The sequence below is a fragment of the Bombus vosnesenskii genome, unplaced genomic scaffold (assembly GCF_011952255.1).
Source record: "Bombus vosnesenskii isolate JDL3184/JDL3185 unplaced genomic scaffold, Bvos_JDL3184-5_v1.1 scf7180000013395, whole genome shotgun sequence".
In the NCBI taxonomy this organism is placed as follows: Eukaryota; Metazoa; Arthropoda; class Insecta; order Hymenoptera; family Apidae; genus Bombus; species Bombus vosnesenskii.
Window position 1 is genome coordinate 746,728 of NW_022883020.1, and position 24,276 is coordinate 771,003.

The window sequence follows — 24,276 nt, forward strand, 5'->3', positions numbered from 1 at the left end:
AACATTTGCTTCACATTCTAAACGAAAGCAAATTATAATGTTACGTATCCGTGCGTTCTTTTTAAAAATTATTTATGTTCGTCTATAAAACTGAGATTTTGAATAAAATGTGTATTTTATAGGTGGGCGAATGTTTCAATAAGATCCGCTTCTGTTCTGAATCGTAACAAAGCTTACCAAGTAATAATACGTAGTAATTCACGTATATTTTGATACGTACTTTTTATCTTATTGGCAACCTGTAAGTAACATTTAGCAAATACGTTATATTTGCAAATTACTCTTATTTCTAAGTTACTTTCATTTACAATATCATCTTATTTGTAAAATATATTTATGTATTTTATACAATTTTATTCGTGCCAAATTTGTATGAAACGATTGGCGAAGGAAATGCAACGAAAGCGTAAAATTCAGCAGGATATCAAAGTATACAACGTATCATCCAGCGTCCACTGGGGCAAAAGATTTGGCAAATTTACGAATGGTCGAAGTCTTTAAGTTTAAGACACTTTGAAGACTCGTCGGATGAAGATAAGTCGGATGAAAGATACCAGCTGGCTGTAGCTCGCTGTAAACTGACTTTTATTTGTCTATTCCTGTTCTGCACTCTACAATAGTATATCTTTACGTTATCATATGCTGAATGAATTTGAGTTCTACCTAAGTACAGTAGGTATAGTTACTTCAAGAATCCATTTACAATACACACCAGATTGTTTTCATCTTCTATATATTACTCGTAAATTCGTGGACACTTGACTGAAACGACAAGGGTGCACAGATACCATCTACGAAACAGATAATCTATTTTGGCATTGATTTATGATTTGTAAGTAAAGGAACAAATCTTTATCGAATCCGAGTAGATATAAATTCTTTTGTTTTAATATGAACGCAATAACCAGGAGAAAAATGCAAACTTCATAGCACATCAAGGTATAAAAGGGAAACAGGATTAGATAGAAAATACAATAAAGATAAAATGTCCGTTAAATACTTGCAATCTTTAATGAAAATATTTCACCAACATAACAAAACATCCTCCTTGCGATGCACGATCTACATCTACCTTACAAAAGAACCCTCCCTTCCATTATATGATACACAACCCCTTTACGAGGTTAGAAAAATTGGACTATTATAAACAATTCCATCAACAGAACTCCGAAAAATGCACACCGACAACAGAGAGTAAAGTAAAACCCAGAAATACCAATTGATCCACGACTTTGTCAAAAAAACGACATATTACAAATATTTGACAATTTTCCCTCTTTTTCAAATTTCTCCCATCCCTTGCTGTTTCTCCAAAAAATTTCAACGATTCTGTCATCAGTGGCGCCGAGTATAGCGACTCATTTCCCATTATCACCAATGCGATTGCGGATAAGGGTCAGCGTAAGCGAGGTGAGCGATCTTCGAAATTTGTTCAGCGTGAGCTGCCAAATGCGCAGCCTTGGCGTGCGCCACTTCCGGTGTGTCGATTACTCTTCCGTCGTGAGCCAAGGGCGCGGGCGGACCGTGGTAGATGTTCTGAGTCGCGGCTACGTAGTTGCCGCTGTAGTCTTCGTATTTTCCATCGGAATAATCGCCGTAGCCGAGTGGAACAGCTTTGGCAGCTTCGGCTGCGTGAGCTGCTAGGTGAGCTGCCTTGGCGTGAGCCACTTCCGGTGTGTCGACCACCCTTCCATCGTGAGCCAGGGGTGCTGGAGGACCGTGGTACGCTGCCCCGTAGGCTGTGTAGCCTGGAGTGGCGGACGCCGAGAGGACGAGACACGAGAAAGGAAGCTGAAACGAGAGAAAATATTTGAAGATGGAAAGAAGGAAAGCGAAGAAACGTTAATATCAGAGCGATTCGATCATTTGAGAAGAAAATACGCTTCGCAATTGTAAATTTATGTTTGTTCCAAGTGTTGTTAGTCTTGGCCGATAGGATACGATTGCATCAATTTTAAGATTGCGACGAGGGACACGATAGTTTTGCGCGGAAAAATCAACTGAATCTGGTCGTCGTCTATCGAAACCAAACTTGATCTTAATATCTTCGCGAATTTCTCGAATTCGAACCGAACGCCATAGCTAGACTGCGGATGTGAATAAAAATGCACGTCTTTTACAGCAAGATCAAAGGAGTGAAACCGAAATAGCTTCATCCTCCAAGTATTGCAACGAACGAAATACTTTTATTTCCCCGTAGATGCCTAAACATCCGCAGTCCACCAACGACGATACGATAGTGATCTACAAACTGTCTGCCGCTACTCGAAACTCTACGAAACGTGTAATGTTATGGTCGTTACTCACGAGGAGCCTCATGTTAGCCATGATCCACGACCTGATGCTTTTCTGCTGGTCGAACGGTCCGTGGTACACCTTATATAGTCGTGGAACAATACGGGCGCCCACTTAGAACAGCTAAACAAGCGGACACGCCGGTGTACGTGAAATATCCGCGCGCGCACACGCACGCGTTCCGCTTGATTTTCACATAATAATGGGTGGGGAGAGACATTTCTGTTTGGCAACGCGGGAAAAGAGAGTCGTGCGATCGATCGACAGCGAGCCGATACAGAGATCGGCAGAAGAAATCAACAGCGATAGAAGAAATGGATGGGATAAGATTTGTTGCGTCAATTTCTCACCGGAGAGATCCATAGCGATCGAAAGAGAAATTAGGGTTGGTCTGTTGAGAATTTTGCCTGACTAGGGCTGGTTAAATTGAAAATTTATGTTGGCCAGGGTTGGTCGTATGGAAACTTTGCATCGGTCAGGATTGATGAAATCAAATGGAATTTTGTATTAATTGGGGTTGGTTCTCGCGATTTATACAGGGCTCGCTCGATGGAAAAATATGAAGAATCGAAGAACGACGGATTTACTTGGATCTTGAGGCGAACGTTGCTTCATCGAATGGATTTTGGCTTTCTCGGGATATTTTAAGTAGTTGGTGTTGCATTTTCATAGTTTACAAAAAGGTGACTCGACGGAGAAGTACGAAAAATTGACGAAACGACCGATTTACTTGTGTTTTAGGGTAAGCTTTGCTTCGGTAGTAACAATTTACGCGTAAATATAATTATCCACTTCCTTGCGCAATACAGAACCAATTAGTCCACTTTATCCATCTTGCATGGGACCAAATTTCTCTGTTTGCTAATTTTACGCGGCGCTTATGGTCAATAACGAATCGAGAGATCGTCGAACGTGGCGTTCGATGCAAATTCTGCGAGATTCCATCACGTATAGCTACGCCCGAGTTCTTAATAAGCCCTCGGGCAATTATACTTTGCGAAACGCAGAACAATGACACCCAGTGCTCGAACAATCATTTCTAACGAGCGTCCACAGCCTAATTGGGACAAGTTCATTACGATGGAATCATTTTCCACTGATTATTCGTGGCCTGCTACCAATGAAAATGGCGCAAGCCATGGGACCTGACTGATCAGCGTGCAATTCAATTCTGATATGGACAAGTACAAGTACAAATATTTTTTCCGTTCTTATAATACAGTATAGGTTTGTGCAATAAATTATTGCTTTATTATTATGCTACAATAGTTGTTATCAGCAATCGTTTTCGGCTGGCAATTTTTCTGTGCGAATGTTATCGCATAGTTTTTCTGTGTAAAAGATTTGTCAAATGATAAATTTCATTTAAATTTATTAAACACTCCAAAAAATTCCACACAATTTTATTTTCACTAATTATGGAATTAATGGAATAATACGCAAATTAACGTAAAAGAAAGAAAGATATAGGTAAATAAAAAAAAACAGATGAAAATGATATATAATTTATGTCTCGTAAAAATAGAATTGTCGCGAACGGCAGTCGTTGGTCGAAACGATCGTAGAAATATCGTTGTTGAGTAATTGATACCGAGATTCTGTGTAAACCAGATATTTCACGCACGATTGCCGGGGGACGAAAGAATTCGAGAAACCATGACGAAGAAATTTCCAACCAGCGACGCTTGCTTGAGTAATCGATATTGATACGCAACCGTGATTAACGTAATATTAATGATCTCGCGTCAATGTCAATAACTCGATTAAAACGAGGGCAGGAAGAGAATTGAGAGCGAGATTCTAACTCTGTAATTATTTGAGCTATTTTTGGTAGATTTTTCTGAATTTTCTTCCTTTATTTGTCTGTTTTAATATCTTTCGTTCATTTTTATAATTTAGAGAAACGTTCAAATACGATTTTTCCAAATATGTACATAATTCGACGACGAAATGTCTGCGTTGCAGTCACAGGTTAAAACCCCTCGAGAGATTAAGTTAAAATCCAGCTTTAACGAGATTATTCTATCAGCAGCACGCGGCACGCATTCGCCACTTAACGTGGATTATCCTAGTGGCTGTATCTGAACCTATCAATCATCGTAATCACGGTATTATTATATTCCATCAATAGAGTACAGCGATATGACAAGCCATAGGGGCGAGGATCAATAAACCATCAAGGGAAGCGGTTGTCTCTGTCTTTCGAAGCTCTATTGTAATTGAATCATTGGTTCGTGTTGATAAAATATATATTCATCGCGTTAACATTGATAAAATTCCCAGCGACGACGAATATTGGGTGGAATATCAATAGCACAGACACTAACGAAAACGGGAAATTTAGACTAGTTTCTCGAGTAACTAATTAAAATTTCTATTGAAATTCCCAATTTTTCTATATAAATCAATTTGACGAAATACCGAATATACCAATGTAATTCCCAAATATCCTGAAACGACGTTCCAATTTGATTCTTAAAAAGTTCAATCACCTGTCCATTTTTTATTCGCCTACAAAACCTCATCAGATCCAAGATACGCCTTTCTTCGACATTCTCTGACAACCGAATTCCTCGATTACCATTACGTAACGTCGCAAAAACTAAATAATTTCTTATTTGCTATTCGAAATAGACGCGGATACAAAAAAGATCATGGCGCTTTTTTGAGTTTCTTGTCATGTCCGAATGCCAATCGAAACGAAGTTTAGTCCGTCTTTTATGACATGCGCTGCTGGATGCAGAGCAGCGTAAATAATCGAGTGAATGTCGATGCTCGATACGTGCAACAGGCATTCCCTGTCGACAACCGTCCCTGGCCTCGTCCAGGCAAATGTGTAGCGGGTTAGTGACACGCCTAATCGTCCCATAGTGTTCGAGAATGATCCTGTATCAGGAAGGAGGAAGTCACGTTCTCCCTCGGATTCCAACGAAGGCTTCGATAAATTCTTTCGCTGTTATCGCACATTGATTCGCGTCATTTGGCTACAGCTTGGATTTCGATGGCAGTTTGTTTTGAATTTTTCACGAGAACTTTACGCGCGTCTTAAAATTTGCGGTCACTTAATCGCAGAGGAAACTCGAGTATCGATTCGTTTTGAATTTTCTTGATTTTGGAGAATGATTTTCCTTACAAGTGGAGATATTGGAACATTTTGAACGTTTGATGGAAGGATTTTGCTACAGTACCTGCCAGTGAAATTTATCGCAACCACCAAATTTAATTGTTGGCAAATCTCCGAAGCAATGTACGATTTGCACGTGGCCTCGGTCGAATGACACCAAACCTGGCGCAACATTCGCACAACGTGTATCGTTATTACGTTTACGCTTGCTTCCCGTTCTTCTCGGCTGAATCAGGCGCCACCGCCCACGCAACGAGCACAGCGTGCCAATTAATGGCACCACGACGAACGTTTAGCGAGACCCTTAACTGGTTAGCGTGGATAGCCGCTGATTAAAAACAATGCCGCGTGACGAGATCCCCTGGAATCCCGTGGAAAGGGCTTTTGTTCAACGTATCTATCCATCTATGCATTACTGCGCCGCCCACGCCACATACTACGCGATCTACGCGATTTTCTCCGCATTTTCTGAACGCTGCGTCTTCCTTTCGTGCAGAATAGCGGTGAATGTTTAAAATGCTTAAAATTATTTATTAATTGGAATATTTTCTGCATGTTCGATACTTGGAGTATTCATTTTTATTATGACATTTGGTTACGTCAGAGTCAAATAGTTTTTGCGAACAATAGCGGTTTTCATTTTCTTGGAATTTACCGTATCGTGCTATCTGCGTTGGAAGTGCAGACGGAAGTTTTGTATTAATCGGTACGAATTATACCAAAGTGAACAATGGTGTCTGTTGCAAGATACGAAGTAGAAGACTTTTATTCAAAATTTCACAAAAGAGGCCTAAATTTCATCCGCCTGAAACAGTGTTAAAACGAAACATTACAACAATACCTGAGACGCATGTCGCTAAAACAAATTTAAAATTACTTAAATAGTTTTGTAACAATCGATAGTTTAGTTGCTATCGGAGAGCTATGATCGAAAAAAAAAAAAAAAAAAAACGGAACTTTATATGCGTGATCGAAAGCGTACGTGCGTGACCATAGAAAAATGTCTATTATGCAAAACAGAATTGTTTGGCTATGAAATTCACGCGAATCGCGCAATCACTTTTTCAATACGACGTCGTTGCACGGATTGATTTTTTGCTGATTTCATTGTCTCGTGTCTCGTATGTTTCTTGCGTTTTTTTAGTTCTGTAGGGTGCAGTTTTTCAGACTAGATCGATCGCAGCAAATTTATGTAACTTTGGATGGGTTTACGTAAGAATATCTTATACATCGATGCTAGTTTTCTAGAGATCTTATTTTATATCTCAAGCCTGTATTTTAAAAATTCTATCGGACGTTTTAGTTTTGTTCGACGTTGGGTTTTATATTCTATCGTTCGATATTCGATATTGGACGTTGAATTTGGAAACATTACGTCATTGAAAAAGTTACCATTTTCAATATCAAGCATCGAGAATACTCGAGCATCGCAAATATTAAATTCGTTAAATCATTAACCGCAATTACTAAGAAAAGTTATATTGGCTAGTACTAAATTTGAGCAATAAAATCTTCCAAAATTCAATTTCTTCTTTCACGCGCTCCTTAATGCTACACAAAACGCCAAGCAAATTTTCAATAACTTCATTACGCTAGAATCAGTGAGAGAAACAGAGATACGACTTCGAAAGCAAACCAATATTTTACACATGTCTTTTTTACGATCTTTCCACTTTTCTCTTTTTTTCTTTTATTTTATTGGTAAGAAAGGTTTCATTCCAATCACGTACGATTGTTTATTCCGAGGACGCGGGACGACCTTCGTCTTGATCAACGTATCAGTTACCTTTCCTACTCCTTCTGCTTTTATCCCTTCTTCCCATTTAATTGCATTTCGTCCCTGTTCTTTCCCTGAATCCGTGGCTTACATACATATCAAGGTTGTACTCTTGTTTCTCGGAATAATAATTGAGATATTGATTCGATTACGACATCGCACGCGATCTTCCATTATTTACATTTTCCCGCCCATTTTCGATCGAAAATTTGTATCTCTCGATTATCGACTATTATCTGTATTATTATAGTTATCGTGGGAAAGAATGCGAATATGAGAGCAGTTAAAGGAACGATCATTCATTTGTTTCAGCATAATGTACGGATTACATCTTACGAAGTGTTACGCGAAGGTGTGAAAATTTACGACGCTGACTGAAATGTAATAGAACATTAAATTTCGGAAATTGGGAAAGCTGGGACAATTGAGAAAATTTGAAAAATCGCACGAAACTTGGATTTGTCGATAAAATTAGTATTCCGTGAATATCCATACAATGGATCGATACTCTAAAATCGACATCCTAAAATAACGATTCTCCAATTTTTTGTACGAGAGATTGTACAATTAGACTATAGAATATAATAGTTCTAGAAAGTTCTTTAAAGTGATGACTCAAAAATTTGTTTACGAAGGCAAACTTTTTTAATTCTACATATGCAAATACTTTCTTTTAAAGAAGTATCGAATCGATCAATTTAATGTTCGATGTATCGAAACATTTGTCAAATATGAAATATTCTCAAATTAAAGAATGAAATATTCATTTTCTTAAAGTGAAATGTAACTTAATTATTTGTATCCTTCAGTCATTTTTACTTAAAGCGTATTACCTTGGTAAATGCTTAAACTACTGTCACCTACCCATGAATTCTCAATTAGCCCTTCAACGACTCACTTTACAACTTTCTTAATAGCTATATTTAGTGACTTATAAATAACAAAAGAATTATATCTTACCCTCGACTCGTATTGAAAACACCGTACTAAATAGTTTATAAATCAATTTATGCTTTATAACCCATGGAATTGATAAAATCGATCATTTAAAACGTACAGCAGCGAACAAGCTGTAAAAGTAAAGATAAAGTATAAGGTATAAATTCTCCAATTATCTCTTTTCACTCGCAAAATACGCAAAAGATAATTTTACTTAAGTAGAATACTTAATACCACGCGAGAATTTTATCGAAATTTTCCACATAAATGAGAGTACTCTAAATATTCTATTAAGTATTCTAGTGGCTGCAATACTTACGCGTAATACTTGAAATACTTTACTTATATCGATTAATAATACAAGTACAAGAAATAGAGTAACTATTACTGACCCCCTATAAAATCAAAAGCACTACTTTATGTATTTCGCGATCGAATGAAAAATTACCTTTTTTTTAAAACGTTCAAAGATACAGGAAAATCCATTCAGAGTGAAAATATTTAATTGTACTTGACAAGTAACATAACAAATACCAAACCTCCTACGAATCGTCACAAATTTAACCACATCACACACCCAGTGAAAAATCAAATTTGGAGATGTACAAATATATATAGAATTTCCTGTTTAAGTTCTATTTTTCTAATTATATTGGGAAACTACGTTATGAATTTGCACGAGGATTCGCCGTCTAATAATATAAATTATCGCTATTCGCCCAAGATATCAGTTTCTTGGGACAACGAACGTACCATTTATAAGAAAAGAGAATGGTTGGCAATTTTTGTCGGACTCCAAGGAGTAAGTTCACCAGTTGCACCTGACCTCGACAGATCCTTTTGAAAGACGAGCAGACAAGAGACGGACAGACCAGAGAGTAATGTCAATGTCACCACTTTAGGTGTACCAATTGCTTCCCAGGGTGTGGTCCCCTCCTACGGGTCGACGACTCCCTACCAGATTCACCTATATAAAAGGAGACACCGTGGCTCGACAGGGCAGCACATCACCGTTGATACTTTAGGGCGAGTACTGGTTGGAAAATTCACATTCTATCTGCCAGCAGCGCTTTTCCACGTGACTAACCATGAGAACGATAGTGAGTATGGATATCCAGGGATTTTCCTTTTTGTCGTGGCAGTATGATTGGTGAGGATGTTTTCAAAGGATATTGCACAAGTGGTAGTTCAGATTAGGGCGCTGTGAGCAGAAAATAGTTCGTTAAATAATTCTTGAATTTACGTCAATTTAAAATTGGTTAATTAGGGCAAGATTGATCGGTCAAGTATCGTGTACGTGTTTGATTTTGACTATCGTAGAAATGAATAGCTCTTTGTAGGTTTAGAAATCTTTCTTTGTAAAATTTCATAGCTTGTATAGATCTAGAAATCGATCGTTATTAACTTTGGAACGTTGATCGTTAAAATATTATTAAAATATAATGATTATTTATCTGTTATTAGATAATTAGAAACGAGACCGTTTTCTTACTATTATTAACGATAATTTAGGTACACGCAATTTTTCTGAATTAAATTAAACGAATAGAGAAATTACATTGCTATTGCTGCAAAATTACAATTATTACTAGAAAAATCGGTACACTGAATATTAATTACTATAAAAAGTTGCTACGTATTAGATAATTAGTTTTTTGACCATGAAAATAAAAAAAAAAAGGAATCTGCAATCGTTACTTATTAATAACTAACCGAGTTTTTCCGTGTCACTAGGTTTCTTCGTCATTGACATACTAACATCCCACGTTCTAACAGGAGCCTCTTTATATGAACAGTTGCAATTCGTATGCCTGCTCAGTCGTCAAACCAACCATAAAAAAGTTCTTTCCACGCTTCATCACACTTTTCCATTAACTTGTTTCTTTAACGCCTCTTACCTAATTATCTTCACTATGCTTCAAACTATTAAACGCTAAATCACATCCCACCGAATTAATTCAACTACAAGGAACCTTCTTTGCTGCTCGTTATTCTATTTCTAATTATGCTTGGAGTGTTTGAAAAATACACGTTGCCTCACACGCAAAGACACGCTTCACTGAATTCATTTTCCACCATAACTCCATTTCCATCAACCTTGCTCTTTCAAACTCTGACCTAATTAATATTAAACTACAGTTACAATTATAAAAATTGCAGTTAACAAACTAAAATTTGTATCTTCCTCGGTTAACAGAATAAAATGTCAAAGTACTTTTTCAAATTGCAGATCATCTTCGCTACAATCTGCACCCTGGCCATCGCAGAGCCCGGATACGTGGCTCCAGTGATACCTTACAGCTACCTCAGAGTGCCATTAGCCTACGACGGCCACGTTTTGGACACGCCGGAAGTGGCACAGGCGAAAGCAGCGCACCTCGCGACTCAGGCGTACGAGGCGGCCAGGAACACACTCAGCTATGCTCACGTGCCGGCTCTCTTACGTATTTATGCACCTGCATCTGGTGCGCCCATAGGCGCCGATGGTCGTGTCGTCGATACACCTGAGGTCGCGCAGGCGAAAGCTGCTCACTTGACTGCTCACGCGTTGGTAATTACGAGCAATTAGTTTTTTTAAATCTGAAAAATCAACGACTCAGTCTTTTTGGTATTAATGGAGAAGAAAGTCCTTGGAAAAGTTCAAGGATCTGTACTTAAAAGTTTTCTTTCCTCTTCTTTAGAAATATTTTAAATTTGCAAAGGAATTTTTAAACACTCGTGAGAATAAGAGCAGAATCTTACATTGTTTTTTTTTTTTTTTTATAAATATATTCCCTTCATTTACTAATAAAGTAAATGTTTCGTTTCAAGCCGAAAAATGTATAGTATTATTGATATTTGACTTTCCATCATTTTTTTATGTTGAAGGAGGCTGCGAAGAATCTAGGACTCTATCCATACGGTGCCCTGGCTTACGCCTCAACACCTTATGCTTATGGATTTGGATATGGTGCTCCCCTTGGTCCTGATGGTAGAGTAGTGGACACTCCGGAAGTTGTTCGAGCGAAGGTAGCTCATTTTGCAGCACACGCTGATGCGGCCGCAAAAACTGTTGAAAATCTCTGATTGCCACTGAGAGGAATATTTGGAAAGGATAACGACGCAACTCTAAAATAATTTTTTTCAATTTATTCAATATTTGGACTATTTGAATATGAAATGGACGAATAATTCTATAAAATGATCGGCTGTCTTTGTTCTGGATTTTTTTTACTAAATACCGTAAAAATTGCAACTGAATGTTATATGTGTGAAATAAGGCAGCGAAAGTATCGTGCTATCTTTGTATGACCTAATACGATGGATTCGCATAATAAATAATCTGTTTACGAATTATTATTTATTTTTGTGCATTGTCTTCGCCCTTAAAATACTTTGGACCTGTTTTAAGTACACGAAACGTGATATAAAATATTGAATTTACGTTCGATCAATTGAAATCCTAAAATGTAATTGTTCCTAATTGAATTTATTATCAGATAGCTCAAGAGCTTTGCGTGCCATCGTTATCACTCCTTCTCTGGTTAGATGGCCACCGATGAATCGTTTTGAATGAACAAAAATAACATCTTTGATTCCAGAGACGCTTGCAAGCTCCTCATTGTACAAACCTCCCCAAGGTTTTGGCAAAAACAGCCTACAAAACAATATAATGTACGTTAAAAGCTTCAAAAATAATCCAGTTGTCGTTTGAATAAATACCTGCACACAAAACTGTTAGGTCTTATAGGTATGCCTTGAACCCTATAGTTATCACTACTTCTAAAAATTACAAATTTTAACGGTGGCTGTACATTTTGTTCTCTTTCTATCGCATGAAGATGCTGAGACCATGGCACAAATTGTAATAATTCTATAATTTCGCCACTAGGGTCAACCTGCAGATATTTATCTTTTATTTTAGCTTTTCTTTGAACATGTCTTTAAATTGTATAACAGAAAGGCTTGGTAGGATATATTTTTATGTTAACATATAAGAGAGAAAGGAATCTTCTCTTGCATAATATCGCAGTAAGGAAATGCCTATGATACATTTTTATACAACTAACAATGGCCATGTATTCTAATGCTTGAACTCTATTCAAACAGAATGTTATTCTATTCAAATCTATGCAAATGTCACCTCGAAGATGCACAATGATTTGTTACAATATCTCTAATAGTGCAATTATTAATTACAAAGTGGTAAACACTGATAAACTGTAAAGTCCTTGTTTTATTCACCTCAAAGCGTTTGTCAATAGCTTCCTGCACAATAAACCTAGCAGGCAACCAAACATTTGCAGCATAATTAATACATTGTACTAATTCCTGACCGGTTAATTCAACTGCCTTCAAAAATTGACTATCAACATTAATATCCTTGCTATTCCATGCAGGATTTAAGAATTTCACACGGGATGATAAGTCTGTGCTGATATGATATCTAAAATGGACAACACAATGTAAGTAATTTAATATAATGATATCTTAACTGTGCAACAATAGTATTGGACACTTACACAGGTTCCTCGTTGAACATGGGAACTCCATTATCTATACCATCAACTTCCTTAACGAATGTATCATAAACATATTTAAAAATCAATTCTACGTCGCTATCATTTGCTTGTGGAATCAAATGCTTGATAATCTCATGGCCAAAATGGCAATAAATCAAACCAGCGCTACTCAGTTTTATCGTCGAATCATAACCTGGCTTCTTTATTACTGTGCTCATTGACTCGTTGAAATCTCTGACTCATAAATTAAAGGAATGAGCTCCATGCTATTAGCTTTATACCAAAATGATTAAAAAACAGGTCATACCTCATATGATGATCGTAACGATGCTTGGAAGGATTATACTCTCCACCAATATCGATCACAATATCACATGTATCTAAAATATTCATATCGCGTGATCTACAAGTACATTCAATACTCTATGTTAATTAATTCTCTCCTTTATGCATATTTCCTGCATACTTCTCATTCGTAATAACATTCTCATTTCAAATTGTCCCATATAACTCCATAAGACAATCTGATTACACTAAATACACTAAATAGCTCTATATCTTACCTCACTATAACTGCATCTTTATATCTGGGCAGCGTCTTCAACATGAAGCAAGCAAGAGTTTCGTCACAATGAAAAGTGCCATCGTGTGTTCCGATTTTCACGTTTTTAGCCATTGTCACGAATTTCTGCGATGTCGTTCGCGTATAGGTTATATTACCTGGTGGAACAGATAGCTTCGTAAAGAGTCGCGGAATTATTCCAGAGATATACTTAATCATATCCAAGCACTAATCACGTCAGTAATTAAATTATATTCTCACCGTGACGTAAACAATGCTCGTGATACACAAAAGAATCCTATTTCTTTAACTTCGCACGTGTACAACCGATTAAAAATTGATAATCAATTAAAAGGACAATACTGTGTATCAGCCAATCAGAGGCTACGTGCGTTACGCTTGACCAATCAGAAGCTACACACTCTACGCTTGCGTACGCACGTGTTTACAATAATAAGACATTTAAAATTACATACTCCATGCGAATGATACGTGTGCTTTATTATTATTAGTATTCGGATACACATTATTTATATATTTATTTGAGAAAAAATGTGTATTATTACGTGGAAAAAATATTTTTTGTAGAATTAGATATTTTACTAAATAAATATTGATATTTATAGTATTATAATATTGATAATATAAATATTATTCAAATAAATATGTTCATTACATACTTATTAGAACAAAGGTGTAATCTGGTATTTTAATGGATTCAAAGAAATTGCGAAAGGTATTTATTGATATTTCACTAGCAGATTGGAAAATAAATATATCTCCCTTGGTGACATGGTATATGAAAACAGATAATTTCTCACGTGTTTTATTATTTTAAGCTACAGTAATATTACGATATCGTGGTTTGAGAGATGACTATATTTACAATCGTTATTTAATTATACGAAATTACACATTTCATCAAATTCATTTATTTCGGGCTACCTCCTCCATCATTGAATAATCGACATATTTAGGAACGAAGATTAGATTAATCGTGCTGCGATCAATACTAAATAAAGATGGAAAAAAATCTTGTTGCCACTCTCGATATGAGAACATCAAAGGGAAGAGAAAAGAAAACAATTAACTAAACGTTCTAGATCGATACAAATAAATAAAGAATAAAAAACTTATCGTGCAGATGGACGAACAAGAGATTGCACGTAGTACACAATTATTATTAACACAGTATAGGGCTTCTTACATCGATAACGTGTTACTCTACAGAGGGACACAGGATATTTACAGAAACCATCGAATGTACACGCTTTGAAACCATATTTTAAACGTTCTACACACTTATCGGTCGCGATTACCTATCTAAAAAATCGCTAAAACTGTAACGGGATAAATTCACATGTAAAAATATATATATTTATGATATACATATGTGTATGCGGAGTCTATTTATACATTTATTTGTAGACTGTGGATATTTACGCAAATTCGTCATTTTTATGAACCAAAAAGAATAGCTCGTGAATGTATTCGACGAGTTATAAAAACCTTTTACGAATATATTGTATGTGTGATACAAAATATTTCGAAATTTCGTTATATTGGATTACATTGGAGAAGTTTGAAACAGGACTGGAAATGTACATAGAATGTACATGATATTTAATATTTAAATGAAAGTATTTAAACGGTTGATTATTCGTATATTTCTGTATCTTTAAATTTCGAATAAATGCATAAAAATCCTCAGTCTATTTACTAGTATTAGGAATTTCGGTTCGAGGGACCGTATTTCTGCTAAGGAGAACGAAAATCGATGGATCTACAGATTTAAATAAATTCGCAAAAACACGTCGATCTTTTTAAGAAATTATTTTATCGACACGACGATTCGAGTATTTCTCAAAATTCTTTTCTTTATTTGTTACTGTACATCCTTGTTAATCTACTCATGCAGTTGCATCTAGCCAGCCGATACGAACATTCGTTCGTAATTTGTTGAGCAATGCGCGTTAGATTTATTGCTGAATCGCTAGAGGGAATACTCCATCGATGACTGTATCGTAAAAACCATCGATGCAACGTAGGAACAGACGTGATTCGCTCTTTTGACTAAAGGAAGTCGACAGGGGCTGTTGTCTAACTATCAAGTTCTATAAATTGCTACGAGCGAGATTCTGATATTTTCCTCTGAACGAAGATATTTAGGAAACTTGCTCGTGTTTTCGTGTTGGTTAATGACAGTGCAAACTATGGTTATTTATACAATTTAGTATTTGGACACAGCAATGTTCTTAATTTCTAGTTTACATATGGTTTTTCTGGAAGCTTTGCTATCTGCCCAAGTATGTATCGACCAAACAGTTCTACTTTATCAATAGCTGTTTTACTTTATCGATCATCAATGACTGTTCTGCTTTATCGACGAAGCGATAACTAATATTGAATCAATTGGTTGCTGAAGGCTACTTCAGAGTACATTTCTTCACTCTCTATTCTTTACTCTCTGTACATCATTTATTTCGATGAAAGGAAACGCAATCATGTTACCATTCACCGCATAAAAACAACGAATTCTAAAAAGTAGGTGTGCCGTTATTCACGACACGACTTTTTTCGAACACTTTCTAGCACTGTCATTCCAACAATAAATTCCCTTAAAATCTATCTTCTCCGTGAGCTGCTTGTTCGAACTAGCTCGAGCATATTAATTTTAATAAGTGTGAATCCATCATCGTCATGTACAGGGATTATGGCAAATGCTGAGGGGAAGAGGCGCCGCCCTCTTCTCCGGAATCTTACCTATTAACAATATACATAAATATACACTAAGGGAAGGGATTCACCAATTACCAAAATCAACGTTGCCAGCAGCCACAAAGAGAGGACAAACAAATCAAAATCCTGATTCTCCTTTTAACCACTCCCTTTTCAAACAATCCTTATTCCTAGCGTTGTGACGACAGCTCTGGCTCTCCTCGTCAAACACAGTGCCTTCTTCACACACGAATCGAAAATCAAGCACCTGCCTTGAAGTGAACCCAGGAGAGCAATAGTGAAACAGTCTGCAGTCTCTATTGTCACCATAGAAACGATACATCTGCTTCTCCAAGCAATTAAAACCACCCTGCCTCCTCAACATCGCTGAGTTTCGACTTAGAGATCTCATCGTGGTCGATTCCACCGTTTCAGCTCGCTTAGTTGTGGTTTCTGAAATAGCAATTGCCTCAGAAACTGTCAAAGTGACAGGTCCCTCTGTCGCTTTACTCTCCAAATTCTGTTCCGCGATTTTGGCAGACGAAGCAAGCGTGGTTTCTTCCTCTATGGTTGACCTAACGGTAGTCGAGGGTGATTCTTCGGGATGATCAGACTCAATGGACGTCAGACCGATCGGTAATGTTGTCGTACTAACAATTTCTAGGTCCACTAAGGTAAAACTCTTAGGACTAGTTGATTTCTCAAACTCCGTGCTAGTAGACTCGGTTTCCTTCGAGGATTTCTCAACAGTAGAGGCAAGAGTCGACAGTCTAGAAACAGGATAAGGCGTAAAATTTTCTTCTTGATCTTGTTTTACGTTTGTTGGTGACTTCTGTTCGCTTGGACTGGAGTCCTGGTCGTTTTTGCTCTTCGTAGGAGCATGCATCTTCTCTTCTGATTCGTTTAGAGGCTTCAATTTGCTCTCTAATATATTCTCTTCGCTCCTGCTAGCTTCAGTAGTAGTCGTCGATACATCTGTTGTCATTGTTTCCACTGTTTCGGTCCAATTCTCGTCCATATTCGTCGTGATAGCCATAGTAGTAGTTGGCTTCCGAGCTAATAAAGTGAACTTCCTGATCACCGGTTTGGGTGCCAGCTCGTTGTAGGATTTAGGCGGCTTTGCTGGCTTAGGATTCAACAGACTCAGTCTAGGTTTAATAATTACAGGATTCGGAGTCGTCGTTGGAGGAATGTAATTGTAATTCTTTCTAGCAGTGATTGGCTTGAACAATTTTGGAGGCATGGGACGAGCAGTGGTAGTGGTAGTTGTAGTACTTGTACTTGTAGTAGTACTTGTTGTAGTTGTGGTTGTTGTCGTCTGCAAATCTATCTTCTCCGTAATGGATTCCTTTGGACTCTCGGTCTCCACATCCTGATCTTTCTGAGGCTCCGTGGTAGTTTCTGGCTTGTCTTCCTCATTCTCTTTCTTGGCGTCCTCCATTTTATCATCAGCCAACATTTCCTTACGAATTTTCTCTGCACTTAGACTGTTAGAGTCTGAAGACCCGTGTTCTTTGTAGTTATCTGGTTCATAATTGTCATCTACATAATCGTGAGCTATATTCTCGAGAGATTCTGAGGGTCTTTTCGTTTCTAGTACGTCCTCCTTTTTATCTTTAGGCAACTCATCGGTGAATTTAAGAACTCCTTCCGTACTTTCTTCCTGGTCACTCAAAACAGATTCGTCGTCTTCATGTTCTTCAAGAGTCTCTTCTTTAGAACTTGGCATTTCTTCAGAAGCCACATGTTCCGAAGTCACATGTTCTGAGGAAATAGTGGCGTTTTCGGAGCTACCAGGATCGTTGTACTCATCGTCTGTACTCATTTCATATGTATTTTCATAGAATGCTTCGGTAGAGTCGTAATGTTCTATGGAAGCTTCCTCGGAATTCATCTCTTCATTCTTCATCGTCGAAAATTCACGAGATTCTTTTCCTTCCTCTTTCTCATTTTCATTTTTCTTGCTTTTAGCTTGCCTATGAGAAGACACTTCTTTCGAAAAGTTCTCAAACTTCATAATCTTTCCTTTACGAGAATGTTTAGCCATTTCTTGCTGATCATCCTGAGAATCTTCATTGCTAAAGACTGTGGTTGATTCATCTTCCATAGATTCGTGCTCTATCGAAGATTCTTCTTTATAATAGCTCATTTCTTCTACAAAAGGATCTTTCTTAGGAGCTTCAGGCTGCTCCACTTCTTCGTCAAACTCTTCCTCGACCTTTCTCTTCTCCTCAACTTCTTTTCCGTCTAAGCTTGGAACAGTTGTTTTCTCCTCGCCTTCCAGAATCTCGACGTTTTCTTCATCCTTTTCCAAAGTTCTAGATTGTTTCTCTAGAGTCTCATATTCGTTAGCCTCACTCTTCCGATTGTCTTTCCCTGTACTATGATCTTTACCAGTTTGAAGTTTCTTCAAGTTGCCTCCATGATTATTCACAGCTCTGATATCGACATCTTTCGAGGTCTGTGACTCTGGTTCGTTGAATATATGCTTGTCAATCTGTTCAGCCTCAGGATTCACTATTGTTGTTGTTGTCTCTACTTTTTGATCGGGAACTTTATCATCAAGTAATCCAACAGGTTCGTTATTTTCAATTTTGGTTTCCTTTCTCTTGGAAGAAATCTTTCCTCTAGCTCTGATCTTGGAACTTATCCTTCTCGTGTTTGGTTTGGGTTCTATACTAGGCTTCTCTTCCTTTTTTTCTTCTTCTAGAATCTTTCCACTGTCGCTTTCTTGCAATTTAGACTGTTTACTTTCTTGAATAGTGCCATCAAGGTCTTTTAAGCTCTTAGAATCCTGTTTATCCACCGACTCTCCATCTGTCGTTGCTCCAGTGATTTCTTCGGTCGAAGATAGAATTGGAGTCTGTGTAGAAACCTGCTCCTCTTCAGTTGTATTTAAAAATTCTTCTTCGTCCTTGGATTTCAGCTTCATGTACTCGCCTGGATAAAGAATAACAACATCTAATGTATTTTCTGGCTTTCTTGGTTTAGAGTCTGATTTAGTTTCATTATTAGGCTTATGTTTCATATCAGAAAAATCTACATATTCATCTTTCTCAGCCTCGTGAGTTTCCACTTCGATATCCTCCAAATCTGACTCAACATTCTTCAAATTTGACATAGCATCCTTTTCCTCGTCGGCGTCAATGTATTCTTCAGCATCAGAGTCCCTAGTATCTATTTCCAAAGGAACTTCTAATCTGCCTGACTGCTTAGTTTTACTTTCTTCATCTTCCTTCTCTTCATCTTTCGTCTCTTCGTCTTCCGTCTCTTCGTCTTCCGTCTCTTCATCTTCCGTCCCTTCGTCTTCCGTCCCTTCGTCTTCCGTCCCTTCATTTTCCGTCTCCTCATCTTCCGTTTCCTCATCTTCCGTCTCTCCATCTTCCGTCTCTTCGTCTTCCTTCTCTTTAACATCGTCTTCTTCATAATCCCTCGCTTTAAAATTTTTAGAAGCCTTTGTCTCTAAATCTTCTAACGAATCTCTCTTGGAATTGTTCTTCTCGTTATCAGAACCAAGTCCTTGAAGCCTACTTCCCTCAAAGACACTTCTTAGAGTGTCCTCAGTGAAGTCTTCTCCAAAGAGAATATCCCTAAATCTCATTAGACTTTCCTTAATGGAAGCGAAATCCTGACTTTTATTTTCTGTATCTTTCTTATTCGCACCTGTCACCTGCCCATCACGTTTTCGTTTAGAATTCCCAGCATAGACAAAAGAAACCATGGAATTCTTGGTCTGACTAACAGATCTTTTAGATCTCGAAACTCCTCTAGATTCTTCAGAGATTCTTCTGCTGTTTCTGATTTTAGGAACGTCTCTATAGAACGGATCAAAGGACTCGTCTCCCTCTTTATAATCATCGTAGCTGGCTGGGATCGTCGGCAAGGGAAGAGTGACTAATTGCGTTGTATTTAATGGTCTACCAGATTCGTCGCTAACACTTGCTTTGGCTGTTACAATTACTCTAGATTGAGAAGGTAGCAAGGATGATGGATTCTGAACTATTCTTTGAAGATCTGGAGGTGGTAAGTTGATGGTGATTTGGTGAGGTTTCAGTTGAGGGATCTGCACAGGCGGCAGCACGTGTATGTGCTGAGTGACTTGGTCATTAGGGGATTGGGAGGTCTGCGAAGGTTTCGAAGATGTTCGTGGGGTTGGGTAGAAGGATCTGACTGTAGTTTCGTCGGGAGATGGGGTGGGAAGGAAGTTGCCTGAAATCCTTGGTTGTTGGGAACTCTGGCTGCTCGTCTTCGTTTGCACTGAGCGCGAGGGCTCCGGCGTTGGCACTGGGGATATCGTTAACTTTGAGACCTGGAACAATATGTAGAATTTGTATCAGACAAACGATATGAGATTGTAAAATCAGGTGAATTAACTGCAATATTATTTTTCCTCGGAAAGGGTCTCTATTCTATTCTATTTCTATTTTAGGAAAGCGTTTAAACTCTATTTCCACGAATATGAGCCCCTCCCCGATTTGTACCACGAACTACGGAACGCCTTGTATGATAAAAACAAAAAACTAGGAAAGAGAAAGTCAATTCAGTGCAAAGTTACCTGTCCCTTATTGCTCGACTGAACAACCTCCAACGGCCTGATACTCTGCACCCCACTCTCCCTGTAATCCGAAGTCTCCCTAGGATTATTACTATGAATAAACTGCTCCGTGGTACTAGCAATCCCATGATTGTGAAAGATAGGATTTATCAACGCTGGACTATTTCCATTGCTATTCAATAATGTCTGAATGGTAGAAGATGTAGCGTGAAACAGTGGCGACGCCGTCGATGGTTCGTTGTGAATAATCTGTGGACTTGCAGTCGAGCTGAATCTGATCTGATGCACCTGAGGTGGCTGAACAGTGGTGGAACTGACTCCTTGATTGCTAAACAGTTGATACGAAGTCGCCTGTTGATTATTATTCCTCTCTCCATTGTGGAAAATATACTGGTGATGGTAGCCGCTATTTTTGTCATCGTAGAGAGACTTTGATTGACTCGTGTGAACCTGAGGAAATGGTGGTTGAGGCTGGAAGTGTTGTGGATAGCCCGTGGGGTGGGAGAAAGAACCGGAGGATGGCGTAGTGGAGGGTTTACTTGGTTTCGAGGTTGTCGTGGACGTTGTGGTTGTTGTAGTTGGTCGCGCTGAAGTGCTGCGTTGGTGGTCGTCTATGGGGTCCGATGGATCGACGTCGTCCTCGCTATTTTCGTGTAAACTGCGAATAAAAATAGCATTCAGAAATTCACTTGATCGGGTTAGACTTTTTTTTAGAGCAGGCGTTCAAAGTCGTGATTTGTCGCTTTGGAAATTGGAAATTTCAGCATGGAATGGCTTTTCAGGTATTGAAAAGAAACGGTGTTTCTAAAGATAGCGCGCTACATAGGAAATGACCGCAACAGGCAGCCAGTAAGACGCGATCAATCAAAAAATCGTCGATACACGCAATCACCACACCTATCGATCCTGTATCGCGCGACTACGTAAGCAAAACCGGCAGTTATGCCAACTAATGCACCTTTGGTCCTTTCGAAATCACATCTAGCATAGGTGAACGTCTATACAGGCAAACATTTCGTACGCGACAGGTGAACCGAGTCGCTACAATAATTATTTTCAGCCAATGTGTTCTTTCGCGAAAGTAGATTAGCAGGGAGGGGGATGTTGCATTCCTTTGATGGAAAAATAGATATGGCGAGTCGGATTATGAGAGATGAATATGTAATTGGTAGGTGATTTCGTATGGTTCATATGTGAATTTATTAACATACCTGAGAGTGACTGCGTTGTTTCCATAGAGTTCCAAGTTCAAGTTGTAGAATCGCTCGCTCTTGCTGCAATCGACCTCGTCCACTCTCTCGCAAACCCTGGTTTCCTGATCGAAGACGGTTCCATTCAGACAGAGGAACTTTATGTCCATAATCTCGTCTGAAACCAAGTCTCATGGTGAAGGACAGGATCATTATTCGGGGATGCTCTTCTGGGTCATGGTTCTCGAAACGTCCATACGTCCCACATTATTCGAAAATAATTTCAATCACCGTAGTAATTTATGAAGCAATTTCAATCTTAAATATATTAAACAAAGTAAATATAGTTTAACAAACATTCTCCGCCCACTGAAATTTGCATTAGAAAATAGATTTATAATTAGACAGTTTCAAAATATTGTTTGCATGTGAATAGAAAGAATTACGTTCCCCAGGGTAGAAAATTGTTATGTGTGTGTATATAAGAAGATATTATACAATACAGATTTGTAAAAAGGACTATGCCAAAAAGCACAAAGTTTCCGTAAAAAAAATACAAATATTATAAAGAAAATTACATAATAAAGTTTTTTATGAAAAAATGATGCATCAAGAAGATACCAGTTTTATAAAAGAAACTGCATACTTTGAGAAGATACAAAATTTCTATAAATAAACTTATTCGAAGAAAAACTATGTAGCAAAACATTCCTACAAATTACGCGAAAGATTCCTAAATTTAGAATTGAAATCATCCATGGAAAATTAAAAAGTTGAGATAATAGCAAAAAAATAAAAAAAAAAAAAGATACGTCACTTCTAACGAAGATACTTAAAAGGTTGGACGATCTACTCGATTCCTCGTGACGAGTCGAAGCCAGACGTTCTCGACTTAGGTCAGTAAACGTTCCTCGACGACCGTGACATTCTCTTCCGAGTGATCTCTCGATCGATTACAAAACTTGGATCGGACGTTTGCCAGGCCCCCGAGGCGGGTCTCTCGCGATCCTTCGATCGTACCATCGATCGATCGATTTTGTCTCGCGTTTACGAGTCTCGTTCCCTGCCTGACGTTAACTTAATTATCGGTTTCTAATTGTCACGACAACAAATTAACGATAAGAATCAAATTAAGGAACAAACTACGATCGACCGATCCATCGATCCCCTGAGGAGTCTGTTTTGAATTAAACGATGCGCGTTCCGACGAATTCAACGTCGGTCGCAGTCCTTTTCGCGGGAAATTGACGAAGTAATCTAATTTAAGCTGAGAGGATAAGATAACTTTTGTAGGCGTAATTTAGAATAATGAGATATTTGTTAGGTCTATTTGAAACAGGTGTTAAAGTATTAAAATACGGGGGTTATGTTTTTAAATAAATGCATTTTGTCCATCTGTTTAGTATTTAAGATCTTTGTCGAATATTATATTTAGCGAGGGATTATACTATTTTGTTATTTTGAGAAATTGGGAAATTGAAAGTTATAGAAGCGACTGCAGAAATATTGCTGAATTACCTTTTTGACCGATGGTGCAAACGTGAAACATCTGACATCCGGCTTCAACATCCGCGTAGTATCCACCGATCACCTTCCCTTGACACGAGAAATTCGTCTCTGGCAGGTTGTCGAAGTCCAAATACTTGCGAGATAACAAAACATGATTACTATAAAACATGCGATCACGATTAATCCCAAAGATAGTATTGTACGATCAATTTACAAGATTCGTTCCAGAATTCATTAGGGTTCGAAATTTTTGAAAATAATTTCCAACTGAAAACGCGATAAACGCGTACTGTAACGCGAAATGTATTCTAACGAGGTTATTAAAAATATTTGAGTACTCACGCCAGGTTCCCCCGCGCTGCATAACAAGGAGCCATGCTGGAGGTTGAGGATCGACAATAAAACTGCAACAGACGAGACAATCGCTAGTTATCGTTAATAATATTCTAACCCGATCCATACGTTCGCAATAGCGGAATGTACGAAAGAAGGAAAGACAGAAAGAAAGAAAAAAGGGGAAAAATTCGAGAGTAAAAGTGTCACGCGAAAGGGAAAATAATTTTTCATTCGACAAAGAAAAATGAAATAAAATAAAAGACTACATGTTCGGCACGAGGATAATAATTTACTGGACTAATTTATGCGTTTGCGTAACTGTTCTACTCGGAGACCCTGTTACACCAGTTACGGTTATAATTATAAGCAACTATCGACACGCACCTAGGTCGTTGCTCTCTAATATTCTATACTTGTTTCTTTAAAAAATTCCATCTATATCTGACAAATACTAACGTCTATGTAAAACGTTCTACGATAATCTCAAACTCATGTACGATATACCCAATACAGGACAACAAGCTTTCAAATTGGAAATTACGATTTTCCATATGTTTGCTGAAATTCTCTATATTTTGAGGTAGGGAATTATTGTTTACATTTATGTCGTACGAAACGCAGAGAAAAGAGCCGATTTCAGAACCACTTGTTACCGGATCCGATCGGGGCATTGATTTCAATCGGTGCTGCCAGAGTCAGAGTGAGAAAAATGATTATTAAATAAAATAGAATGTCGCAGCGTAGAGAATCGATCGACGATCGAGTGGTC

At 37.9% G+C, this 24,276-nt stretch overlaps 4 protein-coding genes across 14 annotated transcripts in view; 1 reads left to right on the plus strand and 3 right to left on the minus strand.

Annotated features, from left to right (window-relative positions):
• Positions 1-988: 988 nt before the first annotated feature.
• Positions 989-9,039, minus strand: LOC117237646 (pupal cuticle protein-like). Of its 2 annotated transcripts, none has more exons than XM_033501816.1 (2): positions 8,889-9,039; positions 989-1,791 (listed from the first exon to the last, which is right to left on the minus strand). In XM_033501816.1, the coding sequence occupies exons 1-2, from the start codon at positions 8,889-8,891 to the stop codon at positions 1,372-1,374; spliced, it is 423 nt and encodes a 140-aa protein (XP_033357707.1). In that variant the 5' UTR covers positions 8,892-9,039; the 3' UTR covers positions 989-1,371. The 2 variants fall into 2 exon arrangements, with proteins under 2 accessions (XP_033357707.1, XP_033357706.1); XM_033501815.1 differs by lacking the exon at positions 8,889-9,039 and adding an exon at positions 2,308-2,764.
• A 67-nt stretch (positions 9,040-9,106) lies between these two features.
• Positions 9,107-11,233, plus strand: LOC117237644 (cuticle protein 18.7-like). Of its 2 annotated transcripts, XM_033501813.1 has the most exons (3): positions 9,107-9,235; positions 10,366-10,686; positions 11,004-11,233. In XM_033501813.1, the coding sequence occupies exons 1-3, from the start codon at positions 9,224-9,226 to the stop codon at positions 11,199-11,201; spliced, it is 531 nt and encodes a 176-aa protein (XP_033357704.1). In that variant the 5' UTR covers positions 9,107-9,223; the 3' UTR covers positions 11,202-11,233. The 2 variants fall into 2 exon arrangements, with proteins under 2 accessions (XP_033357704.1, XP_033357703.1); XM_033501812.1 differs by lacking the exon at positions 9,107-9,235 and having other exon boundaries at positions 10,243-10,686.
• A 25-nt stretch (positions 11,234-11,258) lies between these two features.
• On the minus strand, positions 11,259-13,548 carry LOC117237639 (UPF0160 protein MYG1, mitochondrial). Of its 3 annotated transcripts, none has more exons than XM_033501806.1 (7): positions 13,461-13,548; positions 13,201-13,357; positions 12,945-13,040; positions 12,638-12,871; positions 12,360-12,561; positions 11,838-12,013; positions 11,259-11,772 (listed from the first exon to the last, which is right to left on the minus strand). In XM_033501806.1, exons 2-7 carry the CDS (start codon positions 13,311-13,313, stop codon positions 11,595-11,597), a joined length of 999 nt encoding a protein of 332 aa, XP_033357697.1. In that variant the 5' UTR covers positions 13,314-13,357; positions 13,461-13,548; the 3' UTR covers positions 11,259-11,594. The 3 variants fall into 3 exon arrangements, with proteins under 3 accessions (XP_033357697.1, XP_033357698.1, XP_033357696.1); XM_033501807.1 differs by having other exon boundaries at positions 13,201-13,373; XM_033501805.1 differs by lacking the exon at positions 13,461-13,548 and having other exon boundaries at positions 13,201-13,454.
• Positions 13,549-15,787: 2,239 nt separating this feature from the next.
• The window catches only part of LOC117237636 (FK506-binding protein 5-like), a 62,325-nt gene continuing 53,836 nt past the window's right edge, over positions 15,788-24,276 (minus strand). For 4 of the 7 annotated variants that reach the window (XM_033501799.1, XM_033501798.1, XM_033501796.1 and 1 more), the window contains 5 exons: positions 23,514-23,575; positions 23,181-23,304; positions 21,684-21,852; positions 20,473-21,130; positions 15,788-20,226 (listed from right to left, as the gene is read on the minus strand). In XM_033501799.1, the coding sequence (XP_033357690.1) occupies positions 16,057-20,226; positions 20,473-21,130; positions 21,684-21,852; positions 23,181-23,304; positions 23,514-23,575 (5,183 nt within the window). In that variant the 3' untranslated portion in view covers positions 15,788-16,056. Of the gene's footprint in view, positions 20,227-20,472; positions 21,131-21,683; positions 21,853-23,180; positions 23,305-23,513; positions 23,582-24,276 lie in introns of those variants that run through there. The other 3 variants (XM_033501800.1, XM_033501801.1, XM_033501802.1) reach the window with 3 other exon arrangements.

Coding starts and splice junctions, on each gene's coding strand:
- LOC117237646 (XM_033501815.1), bottom strand. CDS start 2,328: ATGGCTAACATGAGGCTCCTC. Junction 1,792..2,307: donor TGGCTAACATGAGGCTCCTC/GTGAGTAACGAC, acceptor CTCTCGTTTCAG/CTTCCTTTCTCGTGTCTCGT.
- LOC117237644 (XM_033501812.1), top strand. CDS start 10,339: ATGTCAAAGTACTTTTTCAAATTGCAGATCATCTTCGCTACAATCTGC. Junction 10,687..11,003: donor ACTTGACTGCTCACGCGTTG/GTAATTACGAGC, acceptor TTTATGTTGAAG/GAGGCTGCGAAGAATCTAGG.
- LOC117237639 (XM_033501805.1), bottom strand. CDS start 13,418: ATGATTAAGTATATCTCTGGAATAATTCCGCGACTCTTTACGAAGCTA. Junction 12,562..12,637: donor ATGTTCAACGAGGAACCTGT/GTAAGTGTCCAA, acceptor TGTCCATTTTAG/ATATCATATCAGCACAGACT. Junction 11,773..11,837: donor CCTAACAGTTTTGTGTGCAG/GTATTTATTCAA, acceptor ATTGTTTTGTAG/GCTGTTTTTGCCAAAACCTT.